Consider the following 23,610-nt stretch of genomic DNA (forward strand, 5'->3'; position numbering starts at 1 on the left):
ACAAAAGGGCTTTTTTTTTTTTCCACCCTTATTAGAATTACTTCCTGAAGCATTTACAAGCCACGTATATACAAACAGCAGCTGGAACATTTTGTTCACTTACAGGAAATGTGCAAACTGGAAGAGTCAGAAATGACTTTGTAAAGTGGCCATCTCTGCCTGACCTGACACATTAGCCATGGGAATTTTGAGAGATTCCCAAAATGATGTTCTTTGCACGTCAAAGCAGGAACTCCCTCATCAACATCTGTCATTGTCCTTTAGAGGTTTTCAAATTATTAAGATTTATGAACTGACCTACCTATGCTCTTAAATAATAACCTGAATAATTTACACTGCTTACATTCCATATGGTTTTACTATCTTTTGATTCAACAATTGCTTTACAACAGCATTTAGTGACCGCAACTTATAGAAAAGAATTCTTATATCTTCTTTATCTAAAGAAAACTACTCTGCTTTGTAGATGGAAGTTACTTTCTTTGATCCCAAAGTCTTTTAGAAATAGGTTCAGGGCACCAGAAACATGCAGGGTGCAGATTTATATTTTTTCTCTTACTGACTCAAATCAAGTGCAGATTTATCAAGCTGAGAAATATATTAAGTTCACAAGGTTTTAACAAAGGGTTACCAAATCTCAAGAACCTGGTGTGATTCAAACTACTTTCAGATGTCCTTTTAATTATATTAAATGAAAGTTTGGGTTGGCTTTGATGCTTATGGGCAAACATCGAAATCTCCTGAAAGAGCTGCTAAAAGTACTCCCCGTTGCTGCAGTTAATATACTACATTGTATGCACACCACTAGCCAATTTATTCTAGCCACTTTAACAAGGATATCCAGCCTGACAGGCCACACAGAATAGTATCACAAGTCAAGCAAAGCACAAATCATTAGAGGACTCAGAAAGTCGTTTGACATGCACCATGGAGCTCTTTGTCACACAGCCAATTAAGTGACCAAACAAGAAACTTGAAAATACTCATTAATTTCTTCCTAGCAGTATAAATGGAGGTTAGAATCTTTCTTGTCTCATGCACCAAAGGCACACAAGTAAGACTGGCATAATTCAATCTGCACTTTGTCAAAGGTGCAAGTAGCAACTTTGGTTCACAGAAAGTCTGCATGCATTACAGACAAAAAAATGAAAGCAATAGGTAAAAATGTTTATGCAGTACATATAATAATATAGATATCTGGGCTTTGGAATTTTAAAATTCATCAAAAGTTGACGTTACTTTTATAATTGAAAAGCTGTATCAGCATTTTCTTTCTTCTTTTTTTTTTTTTTTTTTGCGGTACGCAGGCCTTTCCCTTTGCGGAGCACAGGCTCCGGACGCGCAGGCTCAGCGGCCATGGCGCACGGGCCCAGCCGCTCCGCAGCATGTGGGATCCTCGCGGACCGGAGCCCGAACCCGCGTCCCCTGCATCTGCAGGCGGACTCTCAACCACTGCGCCACCAGGGAAACCCCTGTATCAGCGTTTCTGAGCAGATTCAGCAGCACTTGACATCATTTCCTTCTCCATGAAACAAGAACTTGAGTTGACTCCCCGATGCCATACTCTCCAGGTCCTACTCCTTCTTTAAGGCTGGTCATTAGTCTCTACGGCTGGTTCCTCTTCCTCTCCCTGACCTCATCATATGACAGTGTCCTGGGGCTCAGCTCTAGATTCTCTTCTCTTTCTACACTCATTTCCTTGATGAATTCATCTAGTACATTGGCTGAAAATGCCACTCTAAGTGAAACATTACTAAATGATTATGTCTAGCTTGACCTCTCAGGTAAATTTCAAGCTCGTATATCTAACTGTATATTTACCATCAATATTGCATACCTAATAAGAATCTCCAACTTAACATGCCCCTGAGTGAAGATCTTTTTGTGCTCCTCCCAAATTGGTCACAGATTGACTATCTCAATAAATGGTGACTGCATCCTTCCAGTTGCTCAGTCAAAACACTTTGTGTCATCCCAACTCCTATCTCTGACACTTCACATACAACCCCTTAGCGAATCCTGTTTGTTCCCCTTAAAAAAATTCCCAAAGCTGAAGAATTATCTCAGCATCCCGCACTCATATCCTGTTCCAAGTGAATGTTGTTATTGCCCAAATGGTCACCCGTTTCAGCCCTTACTTTTCCTGCTAGAATCTATTCTCCACTTTTTTTTTTTTGCGATATGCGGGCCTCTCACTATTGTGGCCTCTCCCGTTGTGGAGCACAGGCTCTGGACGCTCAGGCTCAGCGGCCATGGCTCACGGGCCTAGCCACTCCGCGGCATGTGGGATCTTCCCGGACCGGGGCACGAACCCGTGTCCCCTGCATCGGCAGGCGGACTCTCACCCACTGCGCCACCAGGGAAGCCCTATTCTCCACTTTCAAAACACATCACATCATGTCATCCTTCTGCTCATAAACCTGCAGTGGTTTCCTGTGTGTCTATGAGTAAAAGTTGAAGTCCTTACGATGGTCTATCAGATCTGGGCCCTCGCTGCCCCACAGATTAATGTCCTGTTATCCTCTTCTCTTTCACTCTCCTCCAGTTGCATTCGCTTCCTGGACAACACGGGCATATTTCCACCTCAGAAACTTTGTTTTCTCTGCTGGAATGCTTTTTCCTGCATATCTTCACAGTTCACTCCTTCAGAGTTTTTCTGAAATGCCACCTCAGTGATGTGTTTCTTGCTCTATTTTTCTCCGTAACATTTATCATCATCTCACATACCATATATTTCACATACTTAGCATACTGTTTATATTCTGCTACTGGACGTTTCACCCCAGGAGAGAGAGCAGGGATTTTGGCCTGTTATGGGCACTGCTATGTTCCCAGTACTGATAAAATTACTGGGCACATGTGCTGAACTCGTAATTCTTGAATGTTTTTGTCGTTAACTACTATGTGATGTTTTTTACATAGTTTTGAATATAGAGATTGCTTTCACACTGATGGTACCTAGGATACAGATTTCTAGTGGATAATGAAGGTGAAACAAACAAAATAAATAAATAAAATAAACAAAAAAGCAAACTATAATTCCAAACTGAAATAAAAAGAGACCTTATTACAAATACTTGGTAAGATTTAAAGAATACATAGACTATCTGCCTTTGAAAAAAAGGAAAGAAAAATTTAAGGAAGGATGAGGAAGGATGGGAAGAGGGAGGAAACCAGGTATGCATGTATATGCGTCTTTTAAAAAAAGTTTGCATCTATTTACCAATTTTTTCTGATCAGTTCTCAGCCCAACTATGCAAATAATAGTAGGTTCCAAAGAATGACTCAGAAGATTCACATCAAAAACTGTATGTACTTATATTTCCCATTAAGCAAGATCGACTGCAGACTCCAGGGAGTCCATGCCACCTCTGAGATTTGGAGGACAAAAGAAACTGCTGATAAATATCAAAACATGTTTCTTAACTAGGAAAATGTCCTGCTTTTAAAGCAGTAAAAAATGAACGCTAGTAATTTTTAATAGTTTCTGCTAAAGAGAAGAACAATGTTAACAAACATTACTATTTAAAAGATGGGAACTTGGGATTGAAAAATGAGAAAAAAATATAAATATAAGTTCTGGTTACATTTATAGAACATGAAGGCAGTTGTTCTTAAGCTATTTGAGGTTACATTCTACTCTCAGATTCTCATGAAAACACAGACCTCTCTTTGGAGCCATATAATTTTTTTATTCGTTCATGGATTACCCTCCTAAAACTTCCCCTGCCCCCATTCCACCACTAGAGTTAAGAACTTATGCAATTCACATGTACTCGGATGGTTATAATCAAAAAGAGAAAATAACAGTGCTGCCGTAGATGTGGAAAAATTGGAACCCTCACATATTGCTGGTGGAAATGTAAAATGGTGTGGTCACTTTGGAAAACAGTTTGACTGTTCCTCCTTTAACATAGAGTTAGAATATTTTCTACTTGCTTTTTTCTTCTCTCAATATGATAATTTTTAAATCACAGTCTCCTCTGAAAACCAAATGACCTCAAAGTAAATTATGTTTGTATTTGACCTGGCTATAGGAGTACAAAATAATCACCACACAGCCATTTGAGCTCAATCTCACAAAAAGGAGAAATTTAGAAAAAATTGTTATACTTTATACCATTCCTGAAATACAGTACCATAAATCAATAAATATAAACCAAATAATATATCTTGACTTCTAACACCAAATAATGTCAGTTTCGCAATCACATTATTTTGGCGAATGAGAGCATGAGTTTCTGAATCAGGAAGACCTAACTTTGAATTCAGGAGCCCCTCAATTATTACTGTGTAATTTTGTGAAAGTCATTTAATGCTTCCTGTGCCACATTTTCTCTAAGTTAAGAATAGCAATAACTTATATCATAAGGTTGTTTTGAATATTAAGAATTTATGCAGAATGCTTTGCACAATTATGGCCACAGTGCCTAATGAACATATTTATTCTTCATAATAAATCACTGTTACTCCTTTTTTTTCTTGCGGTATGCGTGCCTCTCACCGTTGTGGCCTCTCCCATTGAGGAGCACAGGCTCTGGACGCGCAGGCCCAGCGGCCATGGCTCACGGGCCTAGCCGCTCCGCGCGGCATGTGGGATCTTCCTGGACTGGGGCACAAACCCGTGTCCCCTGCATCGGCAGGTGGACTCTCAACCACTGCGCCACCAGGGAAGCCCTATTCTTAATCATGGTGTTGAAGAAGCACTGGATGCACATCGGGACAGCAGCATTAGTGCCATTGGTGCTAGTTGTGTGACCTTGGTCCAGTCATTTCATCTCTCCAGATCTCAACTCACTCATCTTCATCTCTAAGGTCCCTCCTGGTAATATTGTATCATGGTAGCTACTTAATATGCATATGTAACACAAACCTTATTTGTTATCTCTGGCATAAAACTTAAAACCCTCTCCTAAATGAAGGTATGTATTATGCCTGCAATACGGTAATGCTATTTTTACTATGACATGTCAATATCTATCTTTTGATAGTCAACAAGGATTTTAATATAATCTAAAATTACAACTAAATAAAGAAAAATAAAATATATTTGACCCAATTTTTTTTTTTTGTTAAAATCCTTGAGACAAAAGAATAATGGGTTTTAGGAGATTCACATATTATTTAAAAAATCAGAGCAACTATCTTTTAATTGTTCACCTATAGATGAGTTATCATAGCTGACGGCTGACAGTCCAGATTTCACTTTTTTTTTTTTTGTGGAATAAAAAGTGGGAAGCAAGAAATAAAAAGTAGATCTAGATAATTCATAAAATAGACACTGTATTTCTAAAAAATTAAAAGCTAAATGTGTTTAGATGGTCAAAATCAAACCTAGGAGAATCACTGCTTGTGCCCATAGAAAGGAAATTTTTTTTAAGAATCTTGTGATAACTAAATAATTATATTTTTTCAAATTTAATGCATAAAACATTTCAAATGTATTTCATACCTATTTCATAGGTAGCTCAGAATGTGCTCTGAACATAGAAATAATAGGCAACATAAGCCTTTAAAATTCAAATAGACTAAAGTTTAAGGTATTATTCACTCTAGAATTTCATAGAATAATGACCTACAATAAAAGGAATAGAAATAATGCTGTGTTATAGTGAGCACAGCATTTCTGCTTCACCAATATTCTGTTTGTATTTGGTCTTATCAGATGTTTAGTCAATAGCTGAAAAATTTATTCATAGCCAGTCAATTACAACACCAGGAAATCAGCTACTGAATAAACTGTGCTATTAATTTTCCATCAGAGATTCATGTTTGAATGACCATGCCTTTCATAGATTTAAATACTGAAAGGCTAATTATCTCCAAGGCCCCATTAAAGGGATAGCATAGATTACAATAAAAAACAATCTTAATATTGCTCAAAAATGATCCTCAGGGGCTTCCCTGGTGGCGCAGTGGTTGAGAGTCCGCCTGCCGATGCAGGGAACACGGGTTCGTGCCCCGGTCCGGGAAGATCCCACATGCCGTGGAGCGGCTGGTCCCCTGAGCCATGGCCACTGAGCCTGCGCTCCGCAACAGGAGAGGCCACAACAGTGAGAGGCCCACATACCGCGAAAAAAAAAAAAAAAAATGATCCTCCACTTTCAATGCTGAAGAGTACTGCATTTCTCTGTCTATGGCACACACTAAGCAATATATATACATAAACCCCCCCTCAAGCAATTTCTTTCCCAAAACCTTAGAAAAATAAACCTGAACAGCTTCTTAAATACAAAGATTCATTAATTTATAAAGTTAAATGCAAATTAAAACCTTTTCTTCCTAATCTCTGTTCAATGTTCAAATTATTATTTTTTTCCTTTTAAATAACTGTCTCACAAAATGCCCTTATTGTGAATAAACTGATACTGTGTATTTTCTGGACTACTAATCTGAGAACCAGTGATTTGGGTCTTGAAGGTATCTCTCTTCATAAATGTAGTTGGCCTTCCCCTTAAAAATGCTATGATATATACACATAGGGAGTAAAGTTGACAGTCACACAGTTTCATATTTTTTCTTACTTCTGATAAAGTTACTTTGTATTTTGGGACCCACAAAATGGGGGCCACCCTAGTGGCCTGGTCCACATCACAAATCTAAATCTGTACTTATGGGAAATGACTGTCAAGGAAACCTCACATACACTGATCACAATTCTCCAACTCAGAGTTAGCTAGCTCACCTTACCCTAGAAAACAGGACCTGCTAGCCTTATAAGGAAATCCCCAACCTCCTTGCCAATCGCGCCCTGTTTAGAGTTGTCTCTATAAAACTCACTCCTGTCCAACATCCCTCAGGGAGAGTGCACCACTGATGGTGAGGCACTTACTGCCTCAACCCATGGATTGTTTTTCCTTGAATATAGCACATCAAAGTCATTACTAAATAGCTTTGTGGTTTGAATTTGTCATTTGACCTTGCCTGCCTTTGTTCCTACCTCCTCCCTCCCCTCCCCTCCCCTTCCCTTCTCTCCTCTCCTCTCCTCTCCTCTTCTCCCCTCCCCTCCCTTCTTTCCCTTATTCTAAAAATAACTATGAAGCTTGCTTCTGGGATTCTTTTTCACAAAGAACTCATAAACAGTAGAAATGTTTTTTATCTTGCTTAGAAACAAATTACAACATGTTAACTGGAGGAAAAATTACACTTACATTCAGATTCATGTGTTTATAATAAGTGGAAGAGTAAGATCGTCACAGCTTGTCTTGATTAATTTGGCACAGAAGCATGATATTCCAAGTATCCTGGAATTGTTGTCTTATTTGATTGAGTGTCATTTCTGGATGACTTGCTACTCAAATATTAGCTAGACCAACATAGGAATGAAATGTTTTCATACCCACCTCTCTGAAGAAATTAGAGATTTATTATATATTACACCCAACTCACCTTTCAGTGATGATCAAAATTCTCACACCCAAAGTTGCACCTCTATGCTAGTCTGTGCTCCTCTTGTATGATAGAGCACTGGCACTGTCAAATTTCTTTTTAGCACATACGCTTTCATATAACTTTCCATTCCCACCCTCCATGCCCTCCCTGAAATTCTTCTAGCTCAACAGGATACATTATCATCTTTCTATCGGATGCCCATACATGCTATCACCAACAGAGACAATTCAACAACTTAACACATTTATAAAAACGCAGAAAGTACCTGGACATAGGCTCTGCAAGAGCGCTCTCTTTTCTGAAGCTGAATCCATTAAGACAGCAGATTAAACACAGAATAGAAAAAACAAGTTAGTGACAGAAGAAAACAAGAAAAATAAAAGAACACATCTACACAAACACCTTATTTTGTTGTGCACTACTTTCAAGAAGAGAATGAAAGCTAAGCAGCAGCAAAATGTCAGCAACAGCTTGAAAAATAGTAACTAACAGCTTTTCAGAACCCAAGTGATAACTGGATGGTATAAAGCTGTTAATGATGGAAAGAAATCTTAGACTAAATTTAGTAGAAATTAGTAAAAATCAATATACTTCATTCATTTGACATGATTCATTTGACATGACGTTAGTTATTAATTCATGGGCCACAAATGAAGATCTATGAAGTTAAGTAAATTATGTCAAAAATTTGGAACCCATTTTTTAAAGATAGTAAATTGTCTGTGGTTTACAGATTTTTAGGTGGTTAATGTGTCCCACAAACCATTTGTTCATACATACAAAAAGTTCTATTTATTGAGAAAATAGAAATGCCCATTCATTTGACTATTTGATTCTAAGGGACAAATACCAAGAGATAAGTAACTTCTGATTAAAAGAATGCAATCGATATTGTGATTTATCTTGTTTTTATTTCTTGAAGAATTCCTTTTGATGGTTTTGACTAAAAGTTTTATACATTTTAGAAACTTCTGTGGGATAAGAAGCCTGTTTCTGTGTGTTTCTTTGTTTTCATACAGAATGATGTTTTTCTGGGCAAAAGGTTAACAGCAACTCATACTCAGTCCCAAACATTTTTTCCTGGTGATAAAATGAATAATTAATACATATATTTGCTCTGTTTAAATAGATGACTACAAATTTTATAAATTAGGTTGTAGTTTTCCTCCTTTTCCCTATTATTTTCCTTCAGGAGCCTCGATTGTTCAAGGAGAAAATTACCCAGTTTTAAGAAGCAGTTACTCTGATGCCTTTTGTGTGGCTAATACTCTCCCACTTTAATTCATGCATTCTTCAATGAGCATAGAGCAGTTACTCCTCTAAAGAATTAAGTGAGGAATGAGTGCAAGTAAATTGTCAGCACTGTCATTTGGATCACTGACTCTCATTTTGGTTTAGCAGGTCTCTAAACCCTCCAGAATTTCAATGTGGAGCGCAATTGATTTGTACCAAGTTGACTTTGCAAATCTGATGGGTTAAAACTGCTTCAGGGAACAGTGGGAACCACAGGAAATGAGAGCCAGCCAGGAAGCACGTGAATAACCTCTGCCCTCCCATCTTCTTACCCCATCATGCAAATTAACATATAACAAACCACGTTATATAAACAGCTGAAAAGAGCCAAATAAGAAACAAAAGAGAGCATTAAAAAGCTTCACAAATGAAAATTTGTCCATTATGCAGTTATTTGATATTCAGACTAGGCAAGCTGATTAGCTGTAGCTAGTTAGAATGTGACATTAATTGCCAGGTTTACCCGATATTGTCAGACATCGACACCATTTTTAAATAAAGATACAAAGTATTGCTATAACAAGTAATGGTATGGATACGTAACATTAATAGAAATTACTATATCTAGTACATTATGATAACAATAGCTGGCAGCAATATTCATTAATAGCCTCCAGTCAGCCTGGGTAATAACACATTAAAATCACAGCATGCCCAGACTACATAGGCAGCTGTGGATTATATTCTGCCAGCGGCTTGGTTGAGATTCTATCAGGAATATGAATGACAAAAATAACTCCTTTTTGCTCAGCATGAAAAAAACTTTAGTAATAATTTATATCTAATTGATAAAACTGAATCTATTTTCTGAGGATGAAATTGCAGGAAAAACCAACAGATAAAATATCTAGCTTTTTAATGTCGAACCATTATTATTTAAAAAAGTTTCTTCCATCTCATGAGTGAGACTCCTAGTCTAATAAGACAGAAAAGAAATAAACATAATAAAGACCAGTCTGCAAAGTTATTTTTTCATTCTAAAGGGGAATGTTCATTTAGTGAATTTCATACAGGACATTAGAGGGTCACTGCCAAATTCTTGCTTTTTTAAGTAATAAGATTATCACTGATATTTGAGACCTTAAAATCAAGTTTCAATAACCGATTATCTTTACTACAAAAATGCCATTCAGGGAATACATGTTATCTGATGGCAGCATTCTAGTATCTTTTCACCATGTGATATTTTGTTACATAAATGATATTCTTTATAAATATATTAAATATATTTTACATACTTATGTAAATAAAATGCTTATATGTGTATAGGTTATATATAAAATGCTTATATATGAGTATATAATGTATATATATAGTAGATTTATAAATATAAATTAAAATACATAAAATTCCTTAAAATTTAAAAAATAAATTATTTTTATTAGTTACAATTCAAAGTTGCTGAAACACATTTAAACCTTTTAAGTTATAATGGTAATGATACAAAATCAGTAATTTAAAAATCAAAAGGAAATAAAAATTAAAACAAATACTTGCCCTATGAGTTTTTTAATGTAATATTAATTAGGTTAAATTATTTTAAAAAAATCTATAATGTATTACTAATATCCTTTTTCATTGTTATTTTCTAAATTTCTGCTTGTTGATTAGACATTTGTTTTACTGTTAATTATATTAATATAAAGGTTTGAAAGGGGGAAAAAAACCCAAAAGAAATGGCATTTATCTATAGTAACCCTGTCCGAATTTAGCACACAAAAGAGTACTATGGAAAATAGAATTGTAATTTCAAAATACATATAGAGAGATCTCATTTATTGTTCCTTAGATTGAAAGTCAAATAAGGTCATTATTATACTGCAGTAGTGAAGTGAATTGAATATAGCTAGCAATTCTCTTTAGAATGATCTGATTTTATGGAAAGAAAGAAATTAATCAGGGAAGTCTTACTGATTTTACAACTTTAAAGATACATGTAACAAAGGTCCTTACCTTGTTCAAACTTCGTGCAGCACTATCTTTTCCACCTGGGGTCAAGTTCCGGAGCTGTACATCTAGGAGGCCTACCAGCTGATCCATGGCCCGGACTGAATAAGTGATATCTCCAGCGTTCAAGTGATTTCTTGTCTGTTCAGCCAGTTCTCTAGCAATGTTGGCAGCTGTCTCTCCAGATTTCAACTACAATTTTGAAAACAGAACAAAAAGGAAAGAGATCTTAAATAAGTAATTTTATTGGTTTCTTTGGACAATTGTTTTTGCATATGTTTTAATCATTGAGGCAAGAAAGTTATTAAATCCCATCTTTACTTGGTATACATTCCTTACGTTTTCCTGCTAATCCATTATTTTCTTCAATACCTAACTTGAAATTCATGCCTTTAGGAAGCTCCTCTTGAGGAATCTAACTTCTAGAAATTGTTCTTAGTTTACCCATCTGGGTGGTTAAGTCTAAGGTTTGCCCCATGACTTTTCTCTATGCGTTTCTAAATTGGATGCTGACAGAGGCCAGTACAAATTTTCCATTATGCCTAGTTTAGCACTTAGTTCACAATGAATACTCACTGGCTGCTAAACTCTGTGAAAATATAATTCCAAATAAAATCCCTGCTTTTCAAAGTGCTGTTCATCTTCTTACTAAGTAAGAGATTTTGTTCCCAATGTATTAGGTAGCAAACTATTGGTTAGTTTCTAGCACTTTCCTTTCCTGAAAGTATGTGCTGCTTTTTCAAGTATATTCTACAAGAATTTTTCAAATTGTCAACAATCCAAAGATGTTAAAAGAGATAGACTAATACCCTATGATTACTTGAGCAAATTTGATAGCTCTGGGTAATAAGACAGGAATATATATTAGCTTATAAGGAAGGCCTGGGGAACTTAAAAAAAAAAGTAAGTGTAATTTCCCAATTTATCATGTCCTTTATCATTTTTAAACTAATAGACTAAAATAAGATTATAAAACATTTACACAATACAGATATAGGTATGCAATGCAAAAATCATGAATGTCTCTTCTTTTGCCTCTATATATTCCCACTTCCCAGAGATTGTTAATGGTTTGGCATGGATCTTTCCTGACTTTAGCCTGCTCTATTACTACTTAAATATATAATAGTGTCATTATTTAGAAAATTTTCTTTTCTTCTCTTTTTCTACTTTTAACACAGTCTAATACAGAACTCAGGATCCCGAACAGAAAGGTCCTCTCTTTGTAAGGCTATCTTCCTAATGGATATCCAGAAAGCTATAAGGGGCACAACAAAACCTCTTAGTCAAATAGGTTATCACTATCTATTCAGGGATGCTTAATAAATGTTTGTAGCAGTATTGAGTGTTAAAGAAACATGAATAAATTGGAGAAATTGGAATAACTAAATTGTTAACAATCACATTCTCAAGTATATAGAAAAATCCTAATTCAAAAACATAAAAATAGTTTAAGAACAAAGTGTTGGCAAAGATTTGTAAAAATGTATATGACCATCATAAACTACTACTGAATGTGTATATTTGCATACTTCCTATGTAGAGTAAATTACTAGTGTCTATTAAACTCTGAAATGTGAAGACTGTATAAGACAGAGATTTCTCTTATCACTATCAACCATAAAAAAATAATCCCACTGTTATGAAAGAGATATGTTCAAAGATGTTCATTCTAGCTTGCTTATAATAGAAAACAAAATGGGCTATGACTGTGGAAAACTGCTTATGTATATAAATACTATGGAATATTAACCAACAGTTTAAAAGTATGAAGGAGAACAATATTGTTAACGTTAATCTTCAACATGTAATATTGAGTTAAAATAAATGCAAGTATAAAAATTATTTATATGCTAATATATATAGGTATGTTATTAGTGAAATATAAACACACAACTTGAGTAGCATATAAACATGTTACCTATGAAAAATAAATATTATATGTAAATATTTTACATTTATATATATGTGTATATGTTTAAACACATAGAACAAAATCTGAAAGATGGAAATCATAAAACAAATCCTTTTCTGCAATGTTTAAATTTTACAAGAAGAATATTAATGTATTACAAGAAGAATATGTTAAAGTATTATTATATAGTTAATTGATACTTTTTAGAAACGCTTAAAATAACAAAAACACTTGCACTAAATTTTTGAATTTGTAAATTATGGTCAGGACCTGAAAACCTGAGATACTTGTAAGACCAAATGGAATAGATTGTAAGGTTCAAGGATAAGTGTGTAACAAAGTCAATGTAGACCCACTGATGGATCATGAAAGTACTTTTAAGTGGTCACAAAGTGACGTAAATGTGATTATAATCCATACATTTAATCATTACATATAATTTAGGGCTACTTACTGGTAATCTAGTAAATCAATTAATGATTTATAAAATTCAGTATTCGTTAATTAAATTGGTGAAATGCTAGTACTCATGAAGTATTCAAATTCAATATTCCATCAGTAAGTCTGAACACCTGATACAATTGCTTGACAATGTTGCAAAACTCCTGTGCACGTGAGTATCCAGATAGCTGGAATTCCTATAATTTTCCAAAGGGGTATTCTTTTAATCAATGCACCACTCATAGAGTCTTTTTTTTTTTTATAGAAAGGCAGACTGCCACATACAGCACTTCATTTGGATATGTCTAGAGTCTTGGAAGCTTGACTACCCTATGTTCTCCTACAAATGGACCTTGAGAGCTTGATTGGAGGTTCTAGCAGGGGAGCATACCTACTCATATACCCTTGACTGAAGAATGGTCCTCCTCTATTGGGAAAGGTCATCCTCTTCAACCAAGCGAGCAGCTTTGGAAGGGATGCACGTGGAGCGGTGAGGGAGGAAGGGGACACCTGCCTAGCCAGCCAGATCAGCCGAATCAACCCTGGAGATCAATGGGGTGACAGATGCCACATCCACCATCCATAGAGTCTTGCATTTGTTGTAGTTTCCCACCTATGCTATTCTTATAAAAATGAATCTATTTGTGGAATTACTATTGTTTTACTTTGTTAAGCATTATGCACTTGTATAATTGTTTTATTATCATTATTACTGTATTGTTTTTCTTCTATGCCTTTATTACCACATAATATTTTTTCTATGAGAAAATGTCAAGGCACATGGACCTCTGGAGTCTTTTGATTCACTTAAATGGGTGCTGTTGGAAAAAGGCTGAGATCTACGAGATAATAGGCTTTCTTTCACACATTATCTTCAAAACTAAAGATACAAGTACTGACTTTCATTACAGCTATCAGGGAACATTATAAAAAACAAAATTACTTATCAAACAGAAAAAAATAGGTATTTTCACATTGTAATTCAATTTCTTTTCTTTTTCTGTGTAGTTGTACAAACATAGTCTTCAATTATTAATTATTATAACATTGGGGTAGGACATGATAAGATGAAAAAGGAGGCCTATGCAACTCCCTAATATAAAAATTTAAACTTTTTCTTTATGAACAGTAATGAAAAAGTTGAAAATGTAAATGACTAATAAGTCAAAATATTACTGCTCTCAACATAAAAGATAATGATGCTGCCGATATATGTGTCAAAGCAGATAGTGTAGTGTTGTAAAACCATGAGTCAAATATGAACATCTCTAGTGGATTATCCTAAAAATAGTAACTACATTTTAGCACTCAAGTGTTTATTTATGAAGAATAAATCTAATTAACCCCACAAAAGTACTGTGGAACTCAATGTTCACCAACAAGGAAGTTGTAAGAAAAAAACTAAAGTACAAATAAGTTATAAAAATGTTTATAATAAAAATGTGATAAGCATGTTTTTAAAGTAAAATAAAAACTAATATAACCAGTTATTCATTACGGTCTTCTCTTCCTCTTAAAATTGAAGAATTCATAGTAACATTCTTTCATTCATTCAACAATCATTTGGACACTGGTTATTTCTTAAGGAAATAAAGACAAATGTTATATGTGGCTCTTGCGCTCAGGAATCTCACGTTCTACTAGTTGGTATTGCGGGGGAGGGTGCATAAAGGCAGATAATACTAATTCAACAATGCAATCATAATAACAGAATGTATATGAGGTGTTATTGGAATATAGTACAGGGGTAATAAACACCTGGAAATTAGGTGGGAAAGCAACAGAAAGTAACAAGTTGAAAGTTAAAAGATAAGTTGAGGGTGACTTGGTAAGATAAAATTCTGGTGGGGACTGGCAGGGAGAGACAGCCAAGAGGATGCTATATAAAAAGCGAAGTCTAAATAATCATGGTTTGGGAAGACAGGGCACTAAAGGCAGAACAGAAAGAAAAAGCACATTTTTCTATCTTCAGAATTAAATTTGGTACCTACATAGCACAAATTGTGTGTCTGTACGTATTAAATATATATATCTAGTTTTTAAAAAATAGAATATCTCTACCTCTACTTATAATTTCAACAATTGTTCCTTCAGTCTAAATGTTCATTTGTTATTTAACCAAAATTTGAATTTCTAATAGTATTATGCTAAAGTCTGGGGATAAAATGGTTCCCAATAACAGGACCTTACGTACTAGAAAGCGAAGAGCTATTAATAAATTAACTGCACAAGAATTTGATTTCAGTTTTTTTTGAGGGCAATACAGAATCCCAGTGCGGTAGAGTAGTTTAAAGGCATTTTAACCTGGTATATGAAGTTAGGGAATAATTTAGGAAATACTTCTCTGAGAAAGAATGTGTAATCTGAGATGAAATAGAAAAGAGGGAATTAGGTTGGGATGAGGGCTGGAGTTTCTGGGCAGAGAGAGCAGCTTTTAGGAGAGGGGGTGGGGGGGCAGGGAGTCTTAAGGGTGCTGCACAAAGGGCACTTGTCACTGGGGTTTAGGCAGCTGGAGAGGTAAGCAAGGAGCAGATTGAGTAGTCTCACTTTGGAAGTCATGACGACGATTTTGGAAAATTGTGTTAAGAGTGATGTGAATGGGGCTTCCCTGGTGGCACAGTGGTTGAGAGTCCGCCTGCCGATGCAGGGACGCGGGTTCGTGTCCCGGTCCGGGAAGATCCCACATGCCGCGGAGCGGCTGGGCCCGTGAGCCATGGCCGCTGAGCCTGCGCGTCCGGAGCCCGTGCTCTGCAACGGGAGAGGCCACAACAGTGAGAGGTCCGCGTACCGCAAAAAAAAAAAAAAAAAAAAAAGAGTGATGTGAATGTACTGAAGAGTCTAAATAGGAGTGGTCTAATCACTCTTATATTTGAAATCAAACTCAGTAGAATGGATTTAGAGGGCTCGGGAGTCCATGAAAGGAGACCTGCTGTGAGGTCTACTGCCACAGCAGTAGAAGAAGCTGTTGTGGATTAAGGGTAGTAGCAGTGGAGAAAAGTGACAACTGGCCTGATGTGGGAGAGATTTACAAGTACCCTGACAGGCCTATTATCTGATTGGACGTGTGAGGGGAAGGAAAGGGAGGCACCAAGAGTCATCTCCAATTTTCTTGTTGTTAATGGCAGTGGTGGCATCAACTGGACTCTCTCATAGTCACTGTGACCTCAAGGTTCAAGCTCAGTTCAAAGGTTGCCTTCTCAGACCAGGCCTTCACTAACCATATTCTTTCCACGGGCATCCAGAAGCTACTCTTCTTTCTGATTGTCCTATTTATTTCTCTCACCACTGTTATTATTATCTTATTTCCATACAAAAATATACACATATCTTGAATCTGCCTCAAGTCTTCTGTGCAAAGAGGCAGGATTGAAATAGTTACTTCATATATTCTAGCTTAAAGACATCATTACAATGTCTATCTCTAACATTTCTTTTATTCTGCTTATTTCTCAGAAGTAAGTACATGCACACTGAGAAATCTTATGAGTTTTGTGAGGATTAGTAAATTAATGCCTGTATTGAAATGGTGGGATTATACCTAGGGCTTCAACAGGGGAGGGGAAACCCTGCAGTTAAAGATAATAATTATGAGAGAGATGGATATTATTTGCATTTCAAATTTTGACACAAGGAAAAACAGTTTTCTTTGAAATAAGCTTTGACATTTTATGGGATTTATTATATCAAACATTAATCAGGTGTCAAAACAATTCATGATGAAGTTACTCATATTGTTTAAGTACAAAGCTACCATTTCTTTGAAAGATCTGCCTATTTTTTCTATAAATCTGAGTCAAGTAGGTATATAAACAATAAAATGCTTCTAGCTTACAACTGAATGTAGGCCAAATGAGCCTGAAGATGTGGAAATTCCACTAACCTCTGATCAAATTAACAAGCAATTTACTTTCATTCCATAGTAGATCTACAGAGGCTAAAAGAATGGAGAAATTAAGATCTGGGTGACAGGATTCAACCAGTCTTCCAGAGCAAATCACCGGCTTATTTTATACTGTAAAACAGAAACATCATTTCTAGATCTTCACATCCTTCTTTAGAAAATGCAGGAAGAACCTTACATTATCTCAAAAGCTGTCAGTAGTTTGTGTGCAAACAAATGAAAAGATATTTCAGTTTGCTAGAAATAAGAAGACTATTTCCCAGTAACAATTCAGGCATATCTTTTTCATATAATAGTTGGACCAGGTAATGAAGTAGGAAGCAGACCTTACTTTACATGTAAATAAATACAGAATGTCTTCACAACTTTAATTTCACAATTTCCAACTGAAAAAAAGACAGGAGGGATTATAAAGTGCAATGAATTCTTCAAAGGTATGCAAAATAGAAAGTATAAACTCCTTTTTGATAACACGAGTCCAAGCTAGAGGTCAAGCTGAAGCCAGAGACTATGATCTCAGCAAACAGTCATTAAGAAATGTGAGAAAACAGGATATTTTACCACATATGTTAGAGAAGGCAGAGCTCTAAACTAATTTGTTGGCTTCCAGTATGACCAGAAACATATTTTTAAAACATTAATTCGAAGACATATGTACCTAGTCTCACTATCTATTTAATCTATCTTTGTAGCCAATCATCTGTTTATCTTTGTACCTACCTTTCTGTCCACCCATTCATCCACCCACCCAACCACCTACCAATCTCTCTTTCCCTCTCTGCCCCTACACTCCACCACTGCACCTTTTTGTACAACTTTTGCTTTTCACCTTCTATACAAATTATTAAATCTCATGATTATGAAAGTATTCTGGCCAGTTTGTAACAAATTTCTTCTGCCTTTAAAGGCTTACATTTTCTCTAGTGAAATGTAATCTATTCTTTAATATCACTCAAAATTTAATCTATAATTTCACCAGTATGTAAGGGGCCTAAATTCATTAGTGAGTCAGAAACCATCAAGATTCTCTGCTTGCTTTCTCTCTCCTGGCCTGACTGTAGGGGAAAAAAACATTACTCATTTCTTAATGAAAATGAAAATTTAAGGTTTGCTTTTCCAACTAGAGTAAGCATCCTGATCCACTTATTTGTGTATACTTGCTGTCTACAGTGGTGCCTGACATACAGTGTGTGAATAGTACCAATAACAAAATGAAAGATCCTCCCATGGGAAAGATGCAGTGACTGCGATCCAGGGTAGTCTTTTCTTTAAAGCCCTCAGGAATTTCCCACAGGCACTATAAAGCCGTAAGAGATGGGCCTCATGTTCCAAGGTACGTTCACCCACAAACTTGCAGAGGGAAAACTGAATACACTGTTTAAATGAGAGAATCGCCCCTTCTTTTCTTTTTTCATCTATGCTTTTATTGCGGGTAACAAGCGTTACTCTATTTTAAAAGTCTGAACCACAATGAGCAGAGGAGGGAAGGAACAAATCATTCCGGATACCTATTTCACTTTTACTTTTTCACACTGGCATTAACAAACAAATTAAAGAAAAGCAGGGAGGTCAGAACAGAGGAAGGAGGATGGAACAAGGGAAAGGGAGGAGGGGTGAGAGAAGGGAAGCAAAAACTGTGAACTCTGCTGGTTAATTTCCATTTGCTAATTCAAGGAAGGCCTCTTTCCATCCTCCTCCATCCTTCTCTCTGCCCTAGGAGGTGGACTTACATGATGTTAGGAAGAGCACCCCTCTTCTCTGGCTTTTGTTTGGGTTTGGCCAGTGGTGAGGCTGGGCAGGTGAGGAGGCTGGAAGAGGTGAGTGGGGGAGATCAGAGTATTTATTCCCCTAGATCTTTTCTGAAGAGTTGCCTGCGGCTAGGTTGTGTCTCTTGTCTATATAGGTCATCTTGCCTCTCAAGGATACCCTGTTACCAATTTTCCGTCATTCCATTGATCTGGCAACCAGAGGCCTGGGGTTGGGAACAGCTCCATCCCTGTTACTAGCTCTGGGTTCCTCTCAAACCCTTGCAGTTCACCTCTGCTCCCACAAATGCCACTGTAAACAAACCCTCTTCAAAGGTTCCATCTGTTTGTTTTTGGGACTCAGGTCCTGAGGGAGTAAATGAGCAAAGGGTTGAATTCTGTGGAAGATGCTTTGGGGAGGAGGGAGAGAAAATAGGGACAAATAACTGTGGACAGTGCATACAAATTCTCTCTCAGAAGCTTACGATGTGAATAGTTAAAAGTGTTAGAGTTTTGTGGTAACCTGTTCAACTATCATTTATGTTTAATGAATAGCAAAATAGTTGGAGGTATAAGTAAAAGAGTGGAGAGAAGTGAAGAGAGACTAGGTAAGTGGGTGTGGGATATAAAGGCCATCATGATCTATTCACAGTGTAGCCAGTGTTGTGGCTAAATGTGACATGTTGATAAAGGTAGACCCAGCTAAACACCAGCTCCAGCACTGACCTGGCAATAGTTACATAAGCCAATTCACAGGGCTCAAAAACCTCCTCTTATACTTTTGACAATTCTATAAATTTATAAGTAATCAAGCTAAGGTATTATTATAAATTCCAACTCTCTAAATTGAATAATCTTAATATAATTATAATACAACATAATTTTACAGGTGCTACAGGATTACACAGAAATGCTCCAAAAGAATGGAACATACTTGCTATAAAACAAAAACATTCCATCCCTAAATCAAATGCGCAAGAGCTGTCTGCTCTTTGCAAGGAATTGTGCCTTTTGTCACAAGATTAGCAGGTCTGCAGAGGAAAGAAAAGAATTAAGCATCATTATCAGTTAAAGTCACCAGTAATTTCTGCAATGAAATAGGCCAACCATATTCAGGAATTATCACGAAAACACTCACTTTCTAGGTGAATTATTACTGAATTAATATTAACCCCCGGGCTTAGTATGTAGGGAATATTTTTTAAAAGTCGCTAATGTAAGGAGATATGCTACTGATCTTTTAATCTGATCACATCCAGGAAGAGTTACTTGCCCTGGGGTCTGAGCTACATTGTAATAAAATCAAAGGACATAAAAACTGTGGCAGGAACAGTACTGAAATTGGAGAAGCATCATTATGAATAGAAACAAGTATGGAGATGCACATGTAAGAGGGTAACTGTAGTCAATATAACCACTGTTCTTCCATGATTTAGGGTAAATAGATGGTTATGGCTCATCTGCTAAAGAATCTACTGGGTAGATATTTATGGATTATTGAACAGCATATTATTGAGGATAAGCCTGGTTAAAAACAAATAGAGAAAAGAGCAAATGGCACAGAGAGGCTTTTAGTAAGGCCATCATTTGTAATACTTCTCAGGAAAAATCTCTTTCAGAAATTCCTCAGCATAGCTAATGTAACATAGAAGGACTCTCCATTTTAAGAGTGCATAAATCCACACAAATTGCTATAATAAGGATTCATCCCATAGCCCTTTTGGCATAAATGCACATCTGGTCTCTGTTTGCAATGAAATCAATTCAAAGCCCCACAGTGCATTAATAATAAAAATGTTCAACATATTGCAACCAAATAAGCCCTGCAAATTTGAGTCTGCAAGATTCTGTCACACATGTGTATACTTTTAACACTGATAAATGATTAGATTACAGAACATTTATCAAATGGATTAAGATTCCAAAGGTAGACTTTTTTTTTTTTGGTAATTATTATTTCCACAGGAAAATCCATATGTATATATGCTAGAAGCTTTTGCTTGCTTGATTTATAATACCTCTTGGACTTTTATATCTGTAGTTCACAATACCATAAAAATTTTATTAATAATAAAATTATCATAAGCAATACTGCCTGGCTTAGAGGAAGTACATGGATTTACCCTTTAAGAACAACAAAATTCTAGAATTAACTCATAGCATATTAGGCTTGTCATTAAATCTTAAATTAAAATAAAATGGAGAATTTTTTCCACATTAATTTAAAAATTATTGACTATTTTGTTTTCAGCAGTTATAATCAACAACAGAGGATCTAGATCTGGCAAAGCCTTCCTTGTCAGTGACACGATTTACCTTCTGTGTTATATGGCTGACCCAAGGAGAAGAACAGTTGCTAAGGTCTGGTCCTTGGGGATCCCAGATTCCATCAGGAGCCAGGCATAGATAAGTTGATACTCCTAAAATAATGAGAGAAATAGGTCTGTTTCAAATGTTCAAACCATCTTTCTTATAATGATTTTATATCCATAATATGTTCAAATATGAGCAAAGGTAAGACTATTATCATTAAACTGAGGTAATGTCTATTAAAACACCATGTACAGTGCCTAGCAAGCAACTGGCATTAGAGAAACATAATACAACAAACACTCAATGTTTTTAAAGCATTTGCTGACAACTATACCAGGTACAGGGAATAACTTCATGAATTAGATCAATGTGGTACCTGACTCCATGGGGCTTACTGCTTGAGTTTTCAGAGGCAAGGTAGCGGTTGAGTCTTAAAGGAATCAGTTTGCAGGTTTTTCAGGAAAACAAGGTGGGTAAGGGCATTCCAGGCAAAGGAAAAATATGCTGTCTTTGGGAATCATCAAGTGTTTTGAATTGAGGTCTACTGGGTAAGGGAGTTGTATTTAATGGAGTTGGAACGGCTGGCAGAGCCAGATCATAAACGCCCTTGTCTGTCATCTGTAGGTGATGGAAAATCAATGAAGACCACTACGGAGAGGAGTCAAATGGGCTGATTTAGGCTGTAGAAAGATAACTGTGGCAGGAGCATGGAGGACGAATTTCAGGGAGTGATATGGAAGTTGTGATGAAGCTATTGCAATAATTCAGGTGAGAAAAGACTGTGTGGGCCTTGAACAGGGGGCACAGCAGAGGGGACAGAGAAAGGGTAAAAAGAAGACCGCAGAGTAAGCACAGTCACCTGGGAGGAGGGCTTCAGAAGGTTTCCTGTAAATCCCTTTCTCAATTTTCACAGAACAAGAACAACATATTTCTGTAGTGCCTTTGCAGTCTGCAAACTGCTTTCAAATAAAGTATTTCACTAACCTCTACAACAAACATCTGAAGAAAGGGGGGCTGTTGTTATTTCTCTTTTAGAGATAAAGGAACTGAGGTCCAGAACCAAGGGGACAGCGCTAAGAGAAAAGTTCAAAATGTTTTCTGATTCCAATACCACAGAAAACTCTGGAACTAAATATTGTGCCCCTTCATAAAGGGAAGGAAGATCTCAGAATATTTTTAAACACTTCGATGAAAACAAATTAAATGTGCACTTTTATATATCTTCTTATCTTCCCACCACTTCATATACCATGGAATTCAGAAGGACATTTCCACATTGAAACTTTGTTAAGACAAACCTATTGAAGTAACCAAATCAATAACACCCAAAATCACAGCCCCCAACAATGCTAGTCTAGTGACGTCTATTATGCATTTGTTTTATTTACACATTTTATGCAATAATGCAAATTTTATGCAGGGTGTCAAGTATTAGTTTTATGAAGATCAATATCTGTAACAATAAGAAATCAAACTATTTCTGGCTTAAAATGGTAAATAATAATATGGTTACCATTTGGTGATATTATGAATCACATCAGCGTGGGGGGGGGCAGAGAGCTGTCTAGTTCTTGACTACCTCCTAGAGAAGACAATGCAGGATTGATCTCTCTAGTGGATGCTGTGTAAGAGGAGGTTGGCTCCTGCCAGCATCATCCCTGACTATGTATGTCAAGAGGCTCCAACTATTAAAGGACAGCTATGATGACTGGTAATAAAGGATAGTCAAATATTCTCTTTTGTTAAATGTTAGGTAGTTTCAATGATCATCTAATACAGAAGTCCTTGATCTAGTTTTCTGCAATAAACATTTGACAATTGGTGACAAGCATGAGAACTAGCTCCCACCAATCCAGTGATTCACTCTGGGCTGTTGCATAGGTGAGCTGGCCCTTTGGAGTAGCTGGGACATCCATAGCTTAATTGTAACTTGACCTCACAGCATGGGTGAAAACTATTGATCTCACGGGTATTCCCACCAAATTCTCACCTGTGACTTCTTCAGGTTGCATTCTCAAACTCTGAAAATACTTGGCTATAAATTGTAATTTAGCTGAGTCCAGAATTTAATCAAATGTTAAGTAACAAAACTATGTTGTGACCAAAAAAAAAAAAAAAAAAAAAAAACTAGGAAAGCAAGCCAAAGTAACAATACACTTTTAGCTCAGCTTTGTAGGACAGACTTACCTATAGTTCCTGCAGGGCACGGCTGCTTTGCCATCTGTCCTTGACGGGTCTTAAACCACATGATTTCTCGAGCTTCCACAGCTTCACAGCTCTCTTCCAGAGCTGGAATTTGGGACGATCCTGACAGAAGGTGTGTGGTAATGTCGTCAAGTACCTCAGCTGCTGGAGATGGGGTGCTGGTATTCCGGTTTCTTCTTCCTGACACCGATGGGGTGGTACTCCTGCCTGGGTTCCAAGTTGTGGTCCGAAGGGTGGTACTGGTGGTGGTGCTTCCCGTGCCAAGAGGTCCTGCGGTAGAGATATCTGAAATAAAATTCAGAAGAAAACACCTATATTGCTTGTTCACAGTAGGACCTAAAAATGTCCTAAGACTTCAGAAGTCATTTTTATTTGACAATTCAAGGAGCCTTAAACATGGGAAAAATAAGCCAATATCAAAATATCAGAGTGCTACTTGAATATCAAGACAGTCATTT

The 23,610-nt window shown here is 36.5% G+C and overlaps 1 protein-coding gene across 4 annotated transcripts in view; it reads right to left on the minus strand.

The window, feature by feature from the left end:
• Positions 1 to 23,610, minus strand: part of ADGRL3 (adhesion G protein-coupled receptor L3) — an 865,234-nt gene that overhangs the window by 149,059 nt on the left and 692,565 nt on the right. For 3 of the 4 annotated variants that reach the window (XM_029235469.1, XM_029235468.1, XM_029235471.1), the window contains 4 exons: positions 23,135 to 23,437; positions 20,951 to 21,054; positions 10,639 to 10,824; positions 7,658 to 7,696 (listed from right to left, as the gene is read on the minus strand). In XM_029235469.1, the coding sequence (XP_029091302.1) occupies positions 7,658 to 7,696; positions 10,639 to 10,824; positions 20,951 to 21,054; positions 23,135 to 23,437 (632 nt within the window). The remainder of the gene's footprint in view (positions 1 to 7,657; positions 7,697 to 10,638; positions 10,825 to 20,950; positions 21,055 to 23,134; positions 23,438 to 23,610) is intronic. The other variant, XM_029235470.1, reaches the window with a different exon arrangement.

The sequence above is a fragment of the Monodon monoceros genome, unplaced genomic scaffold, assembly GCF_005190385.1.
Source record: "Monodon monoceros isolate NGI ecotype Baffin Bay Population unplaced genomic scaffold, NGI_Narwhal_1 Super_Scaffold_20, whole genome shotgun sequence".
Taxonomy (NCBI): domain Eukaryota; kingdom Metazoa; phylum Chordata; class Mammalia; order Artiodactyla; family Monodontidae; genus Monodon; species Monodon monoceros.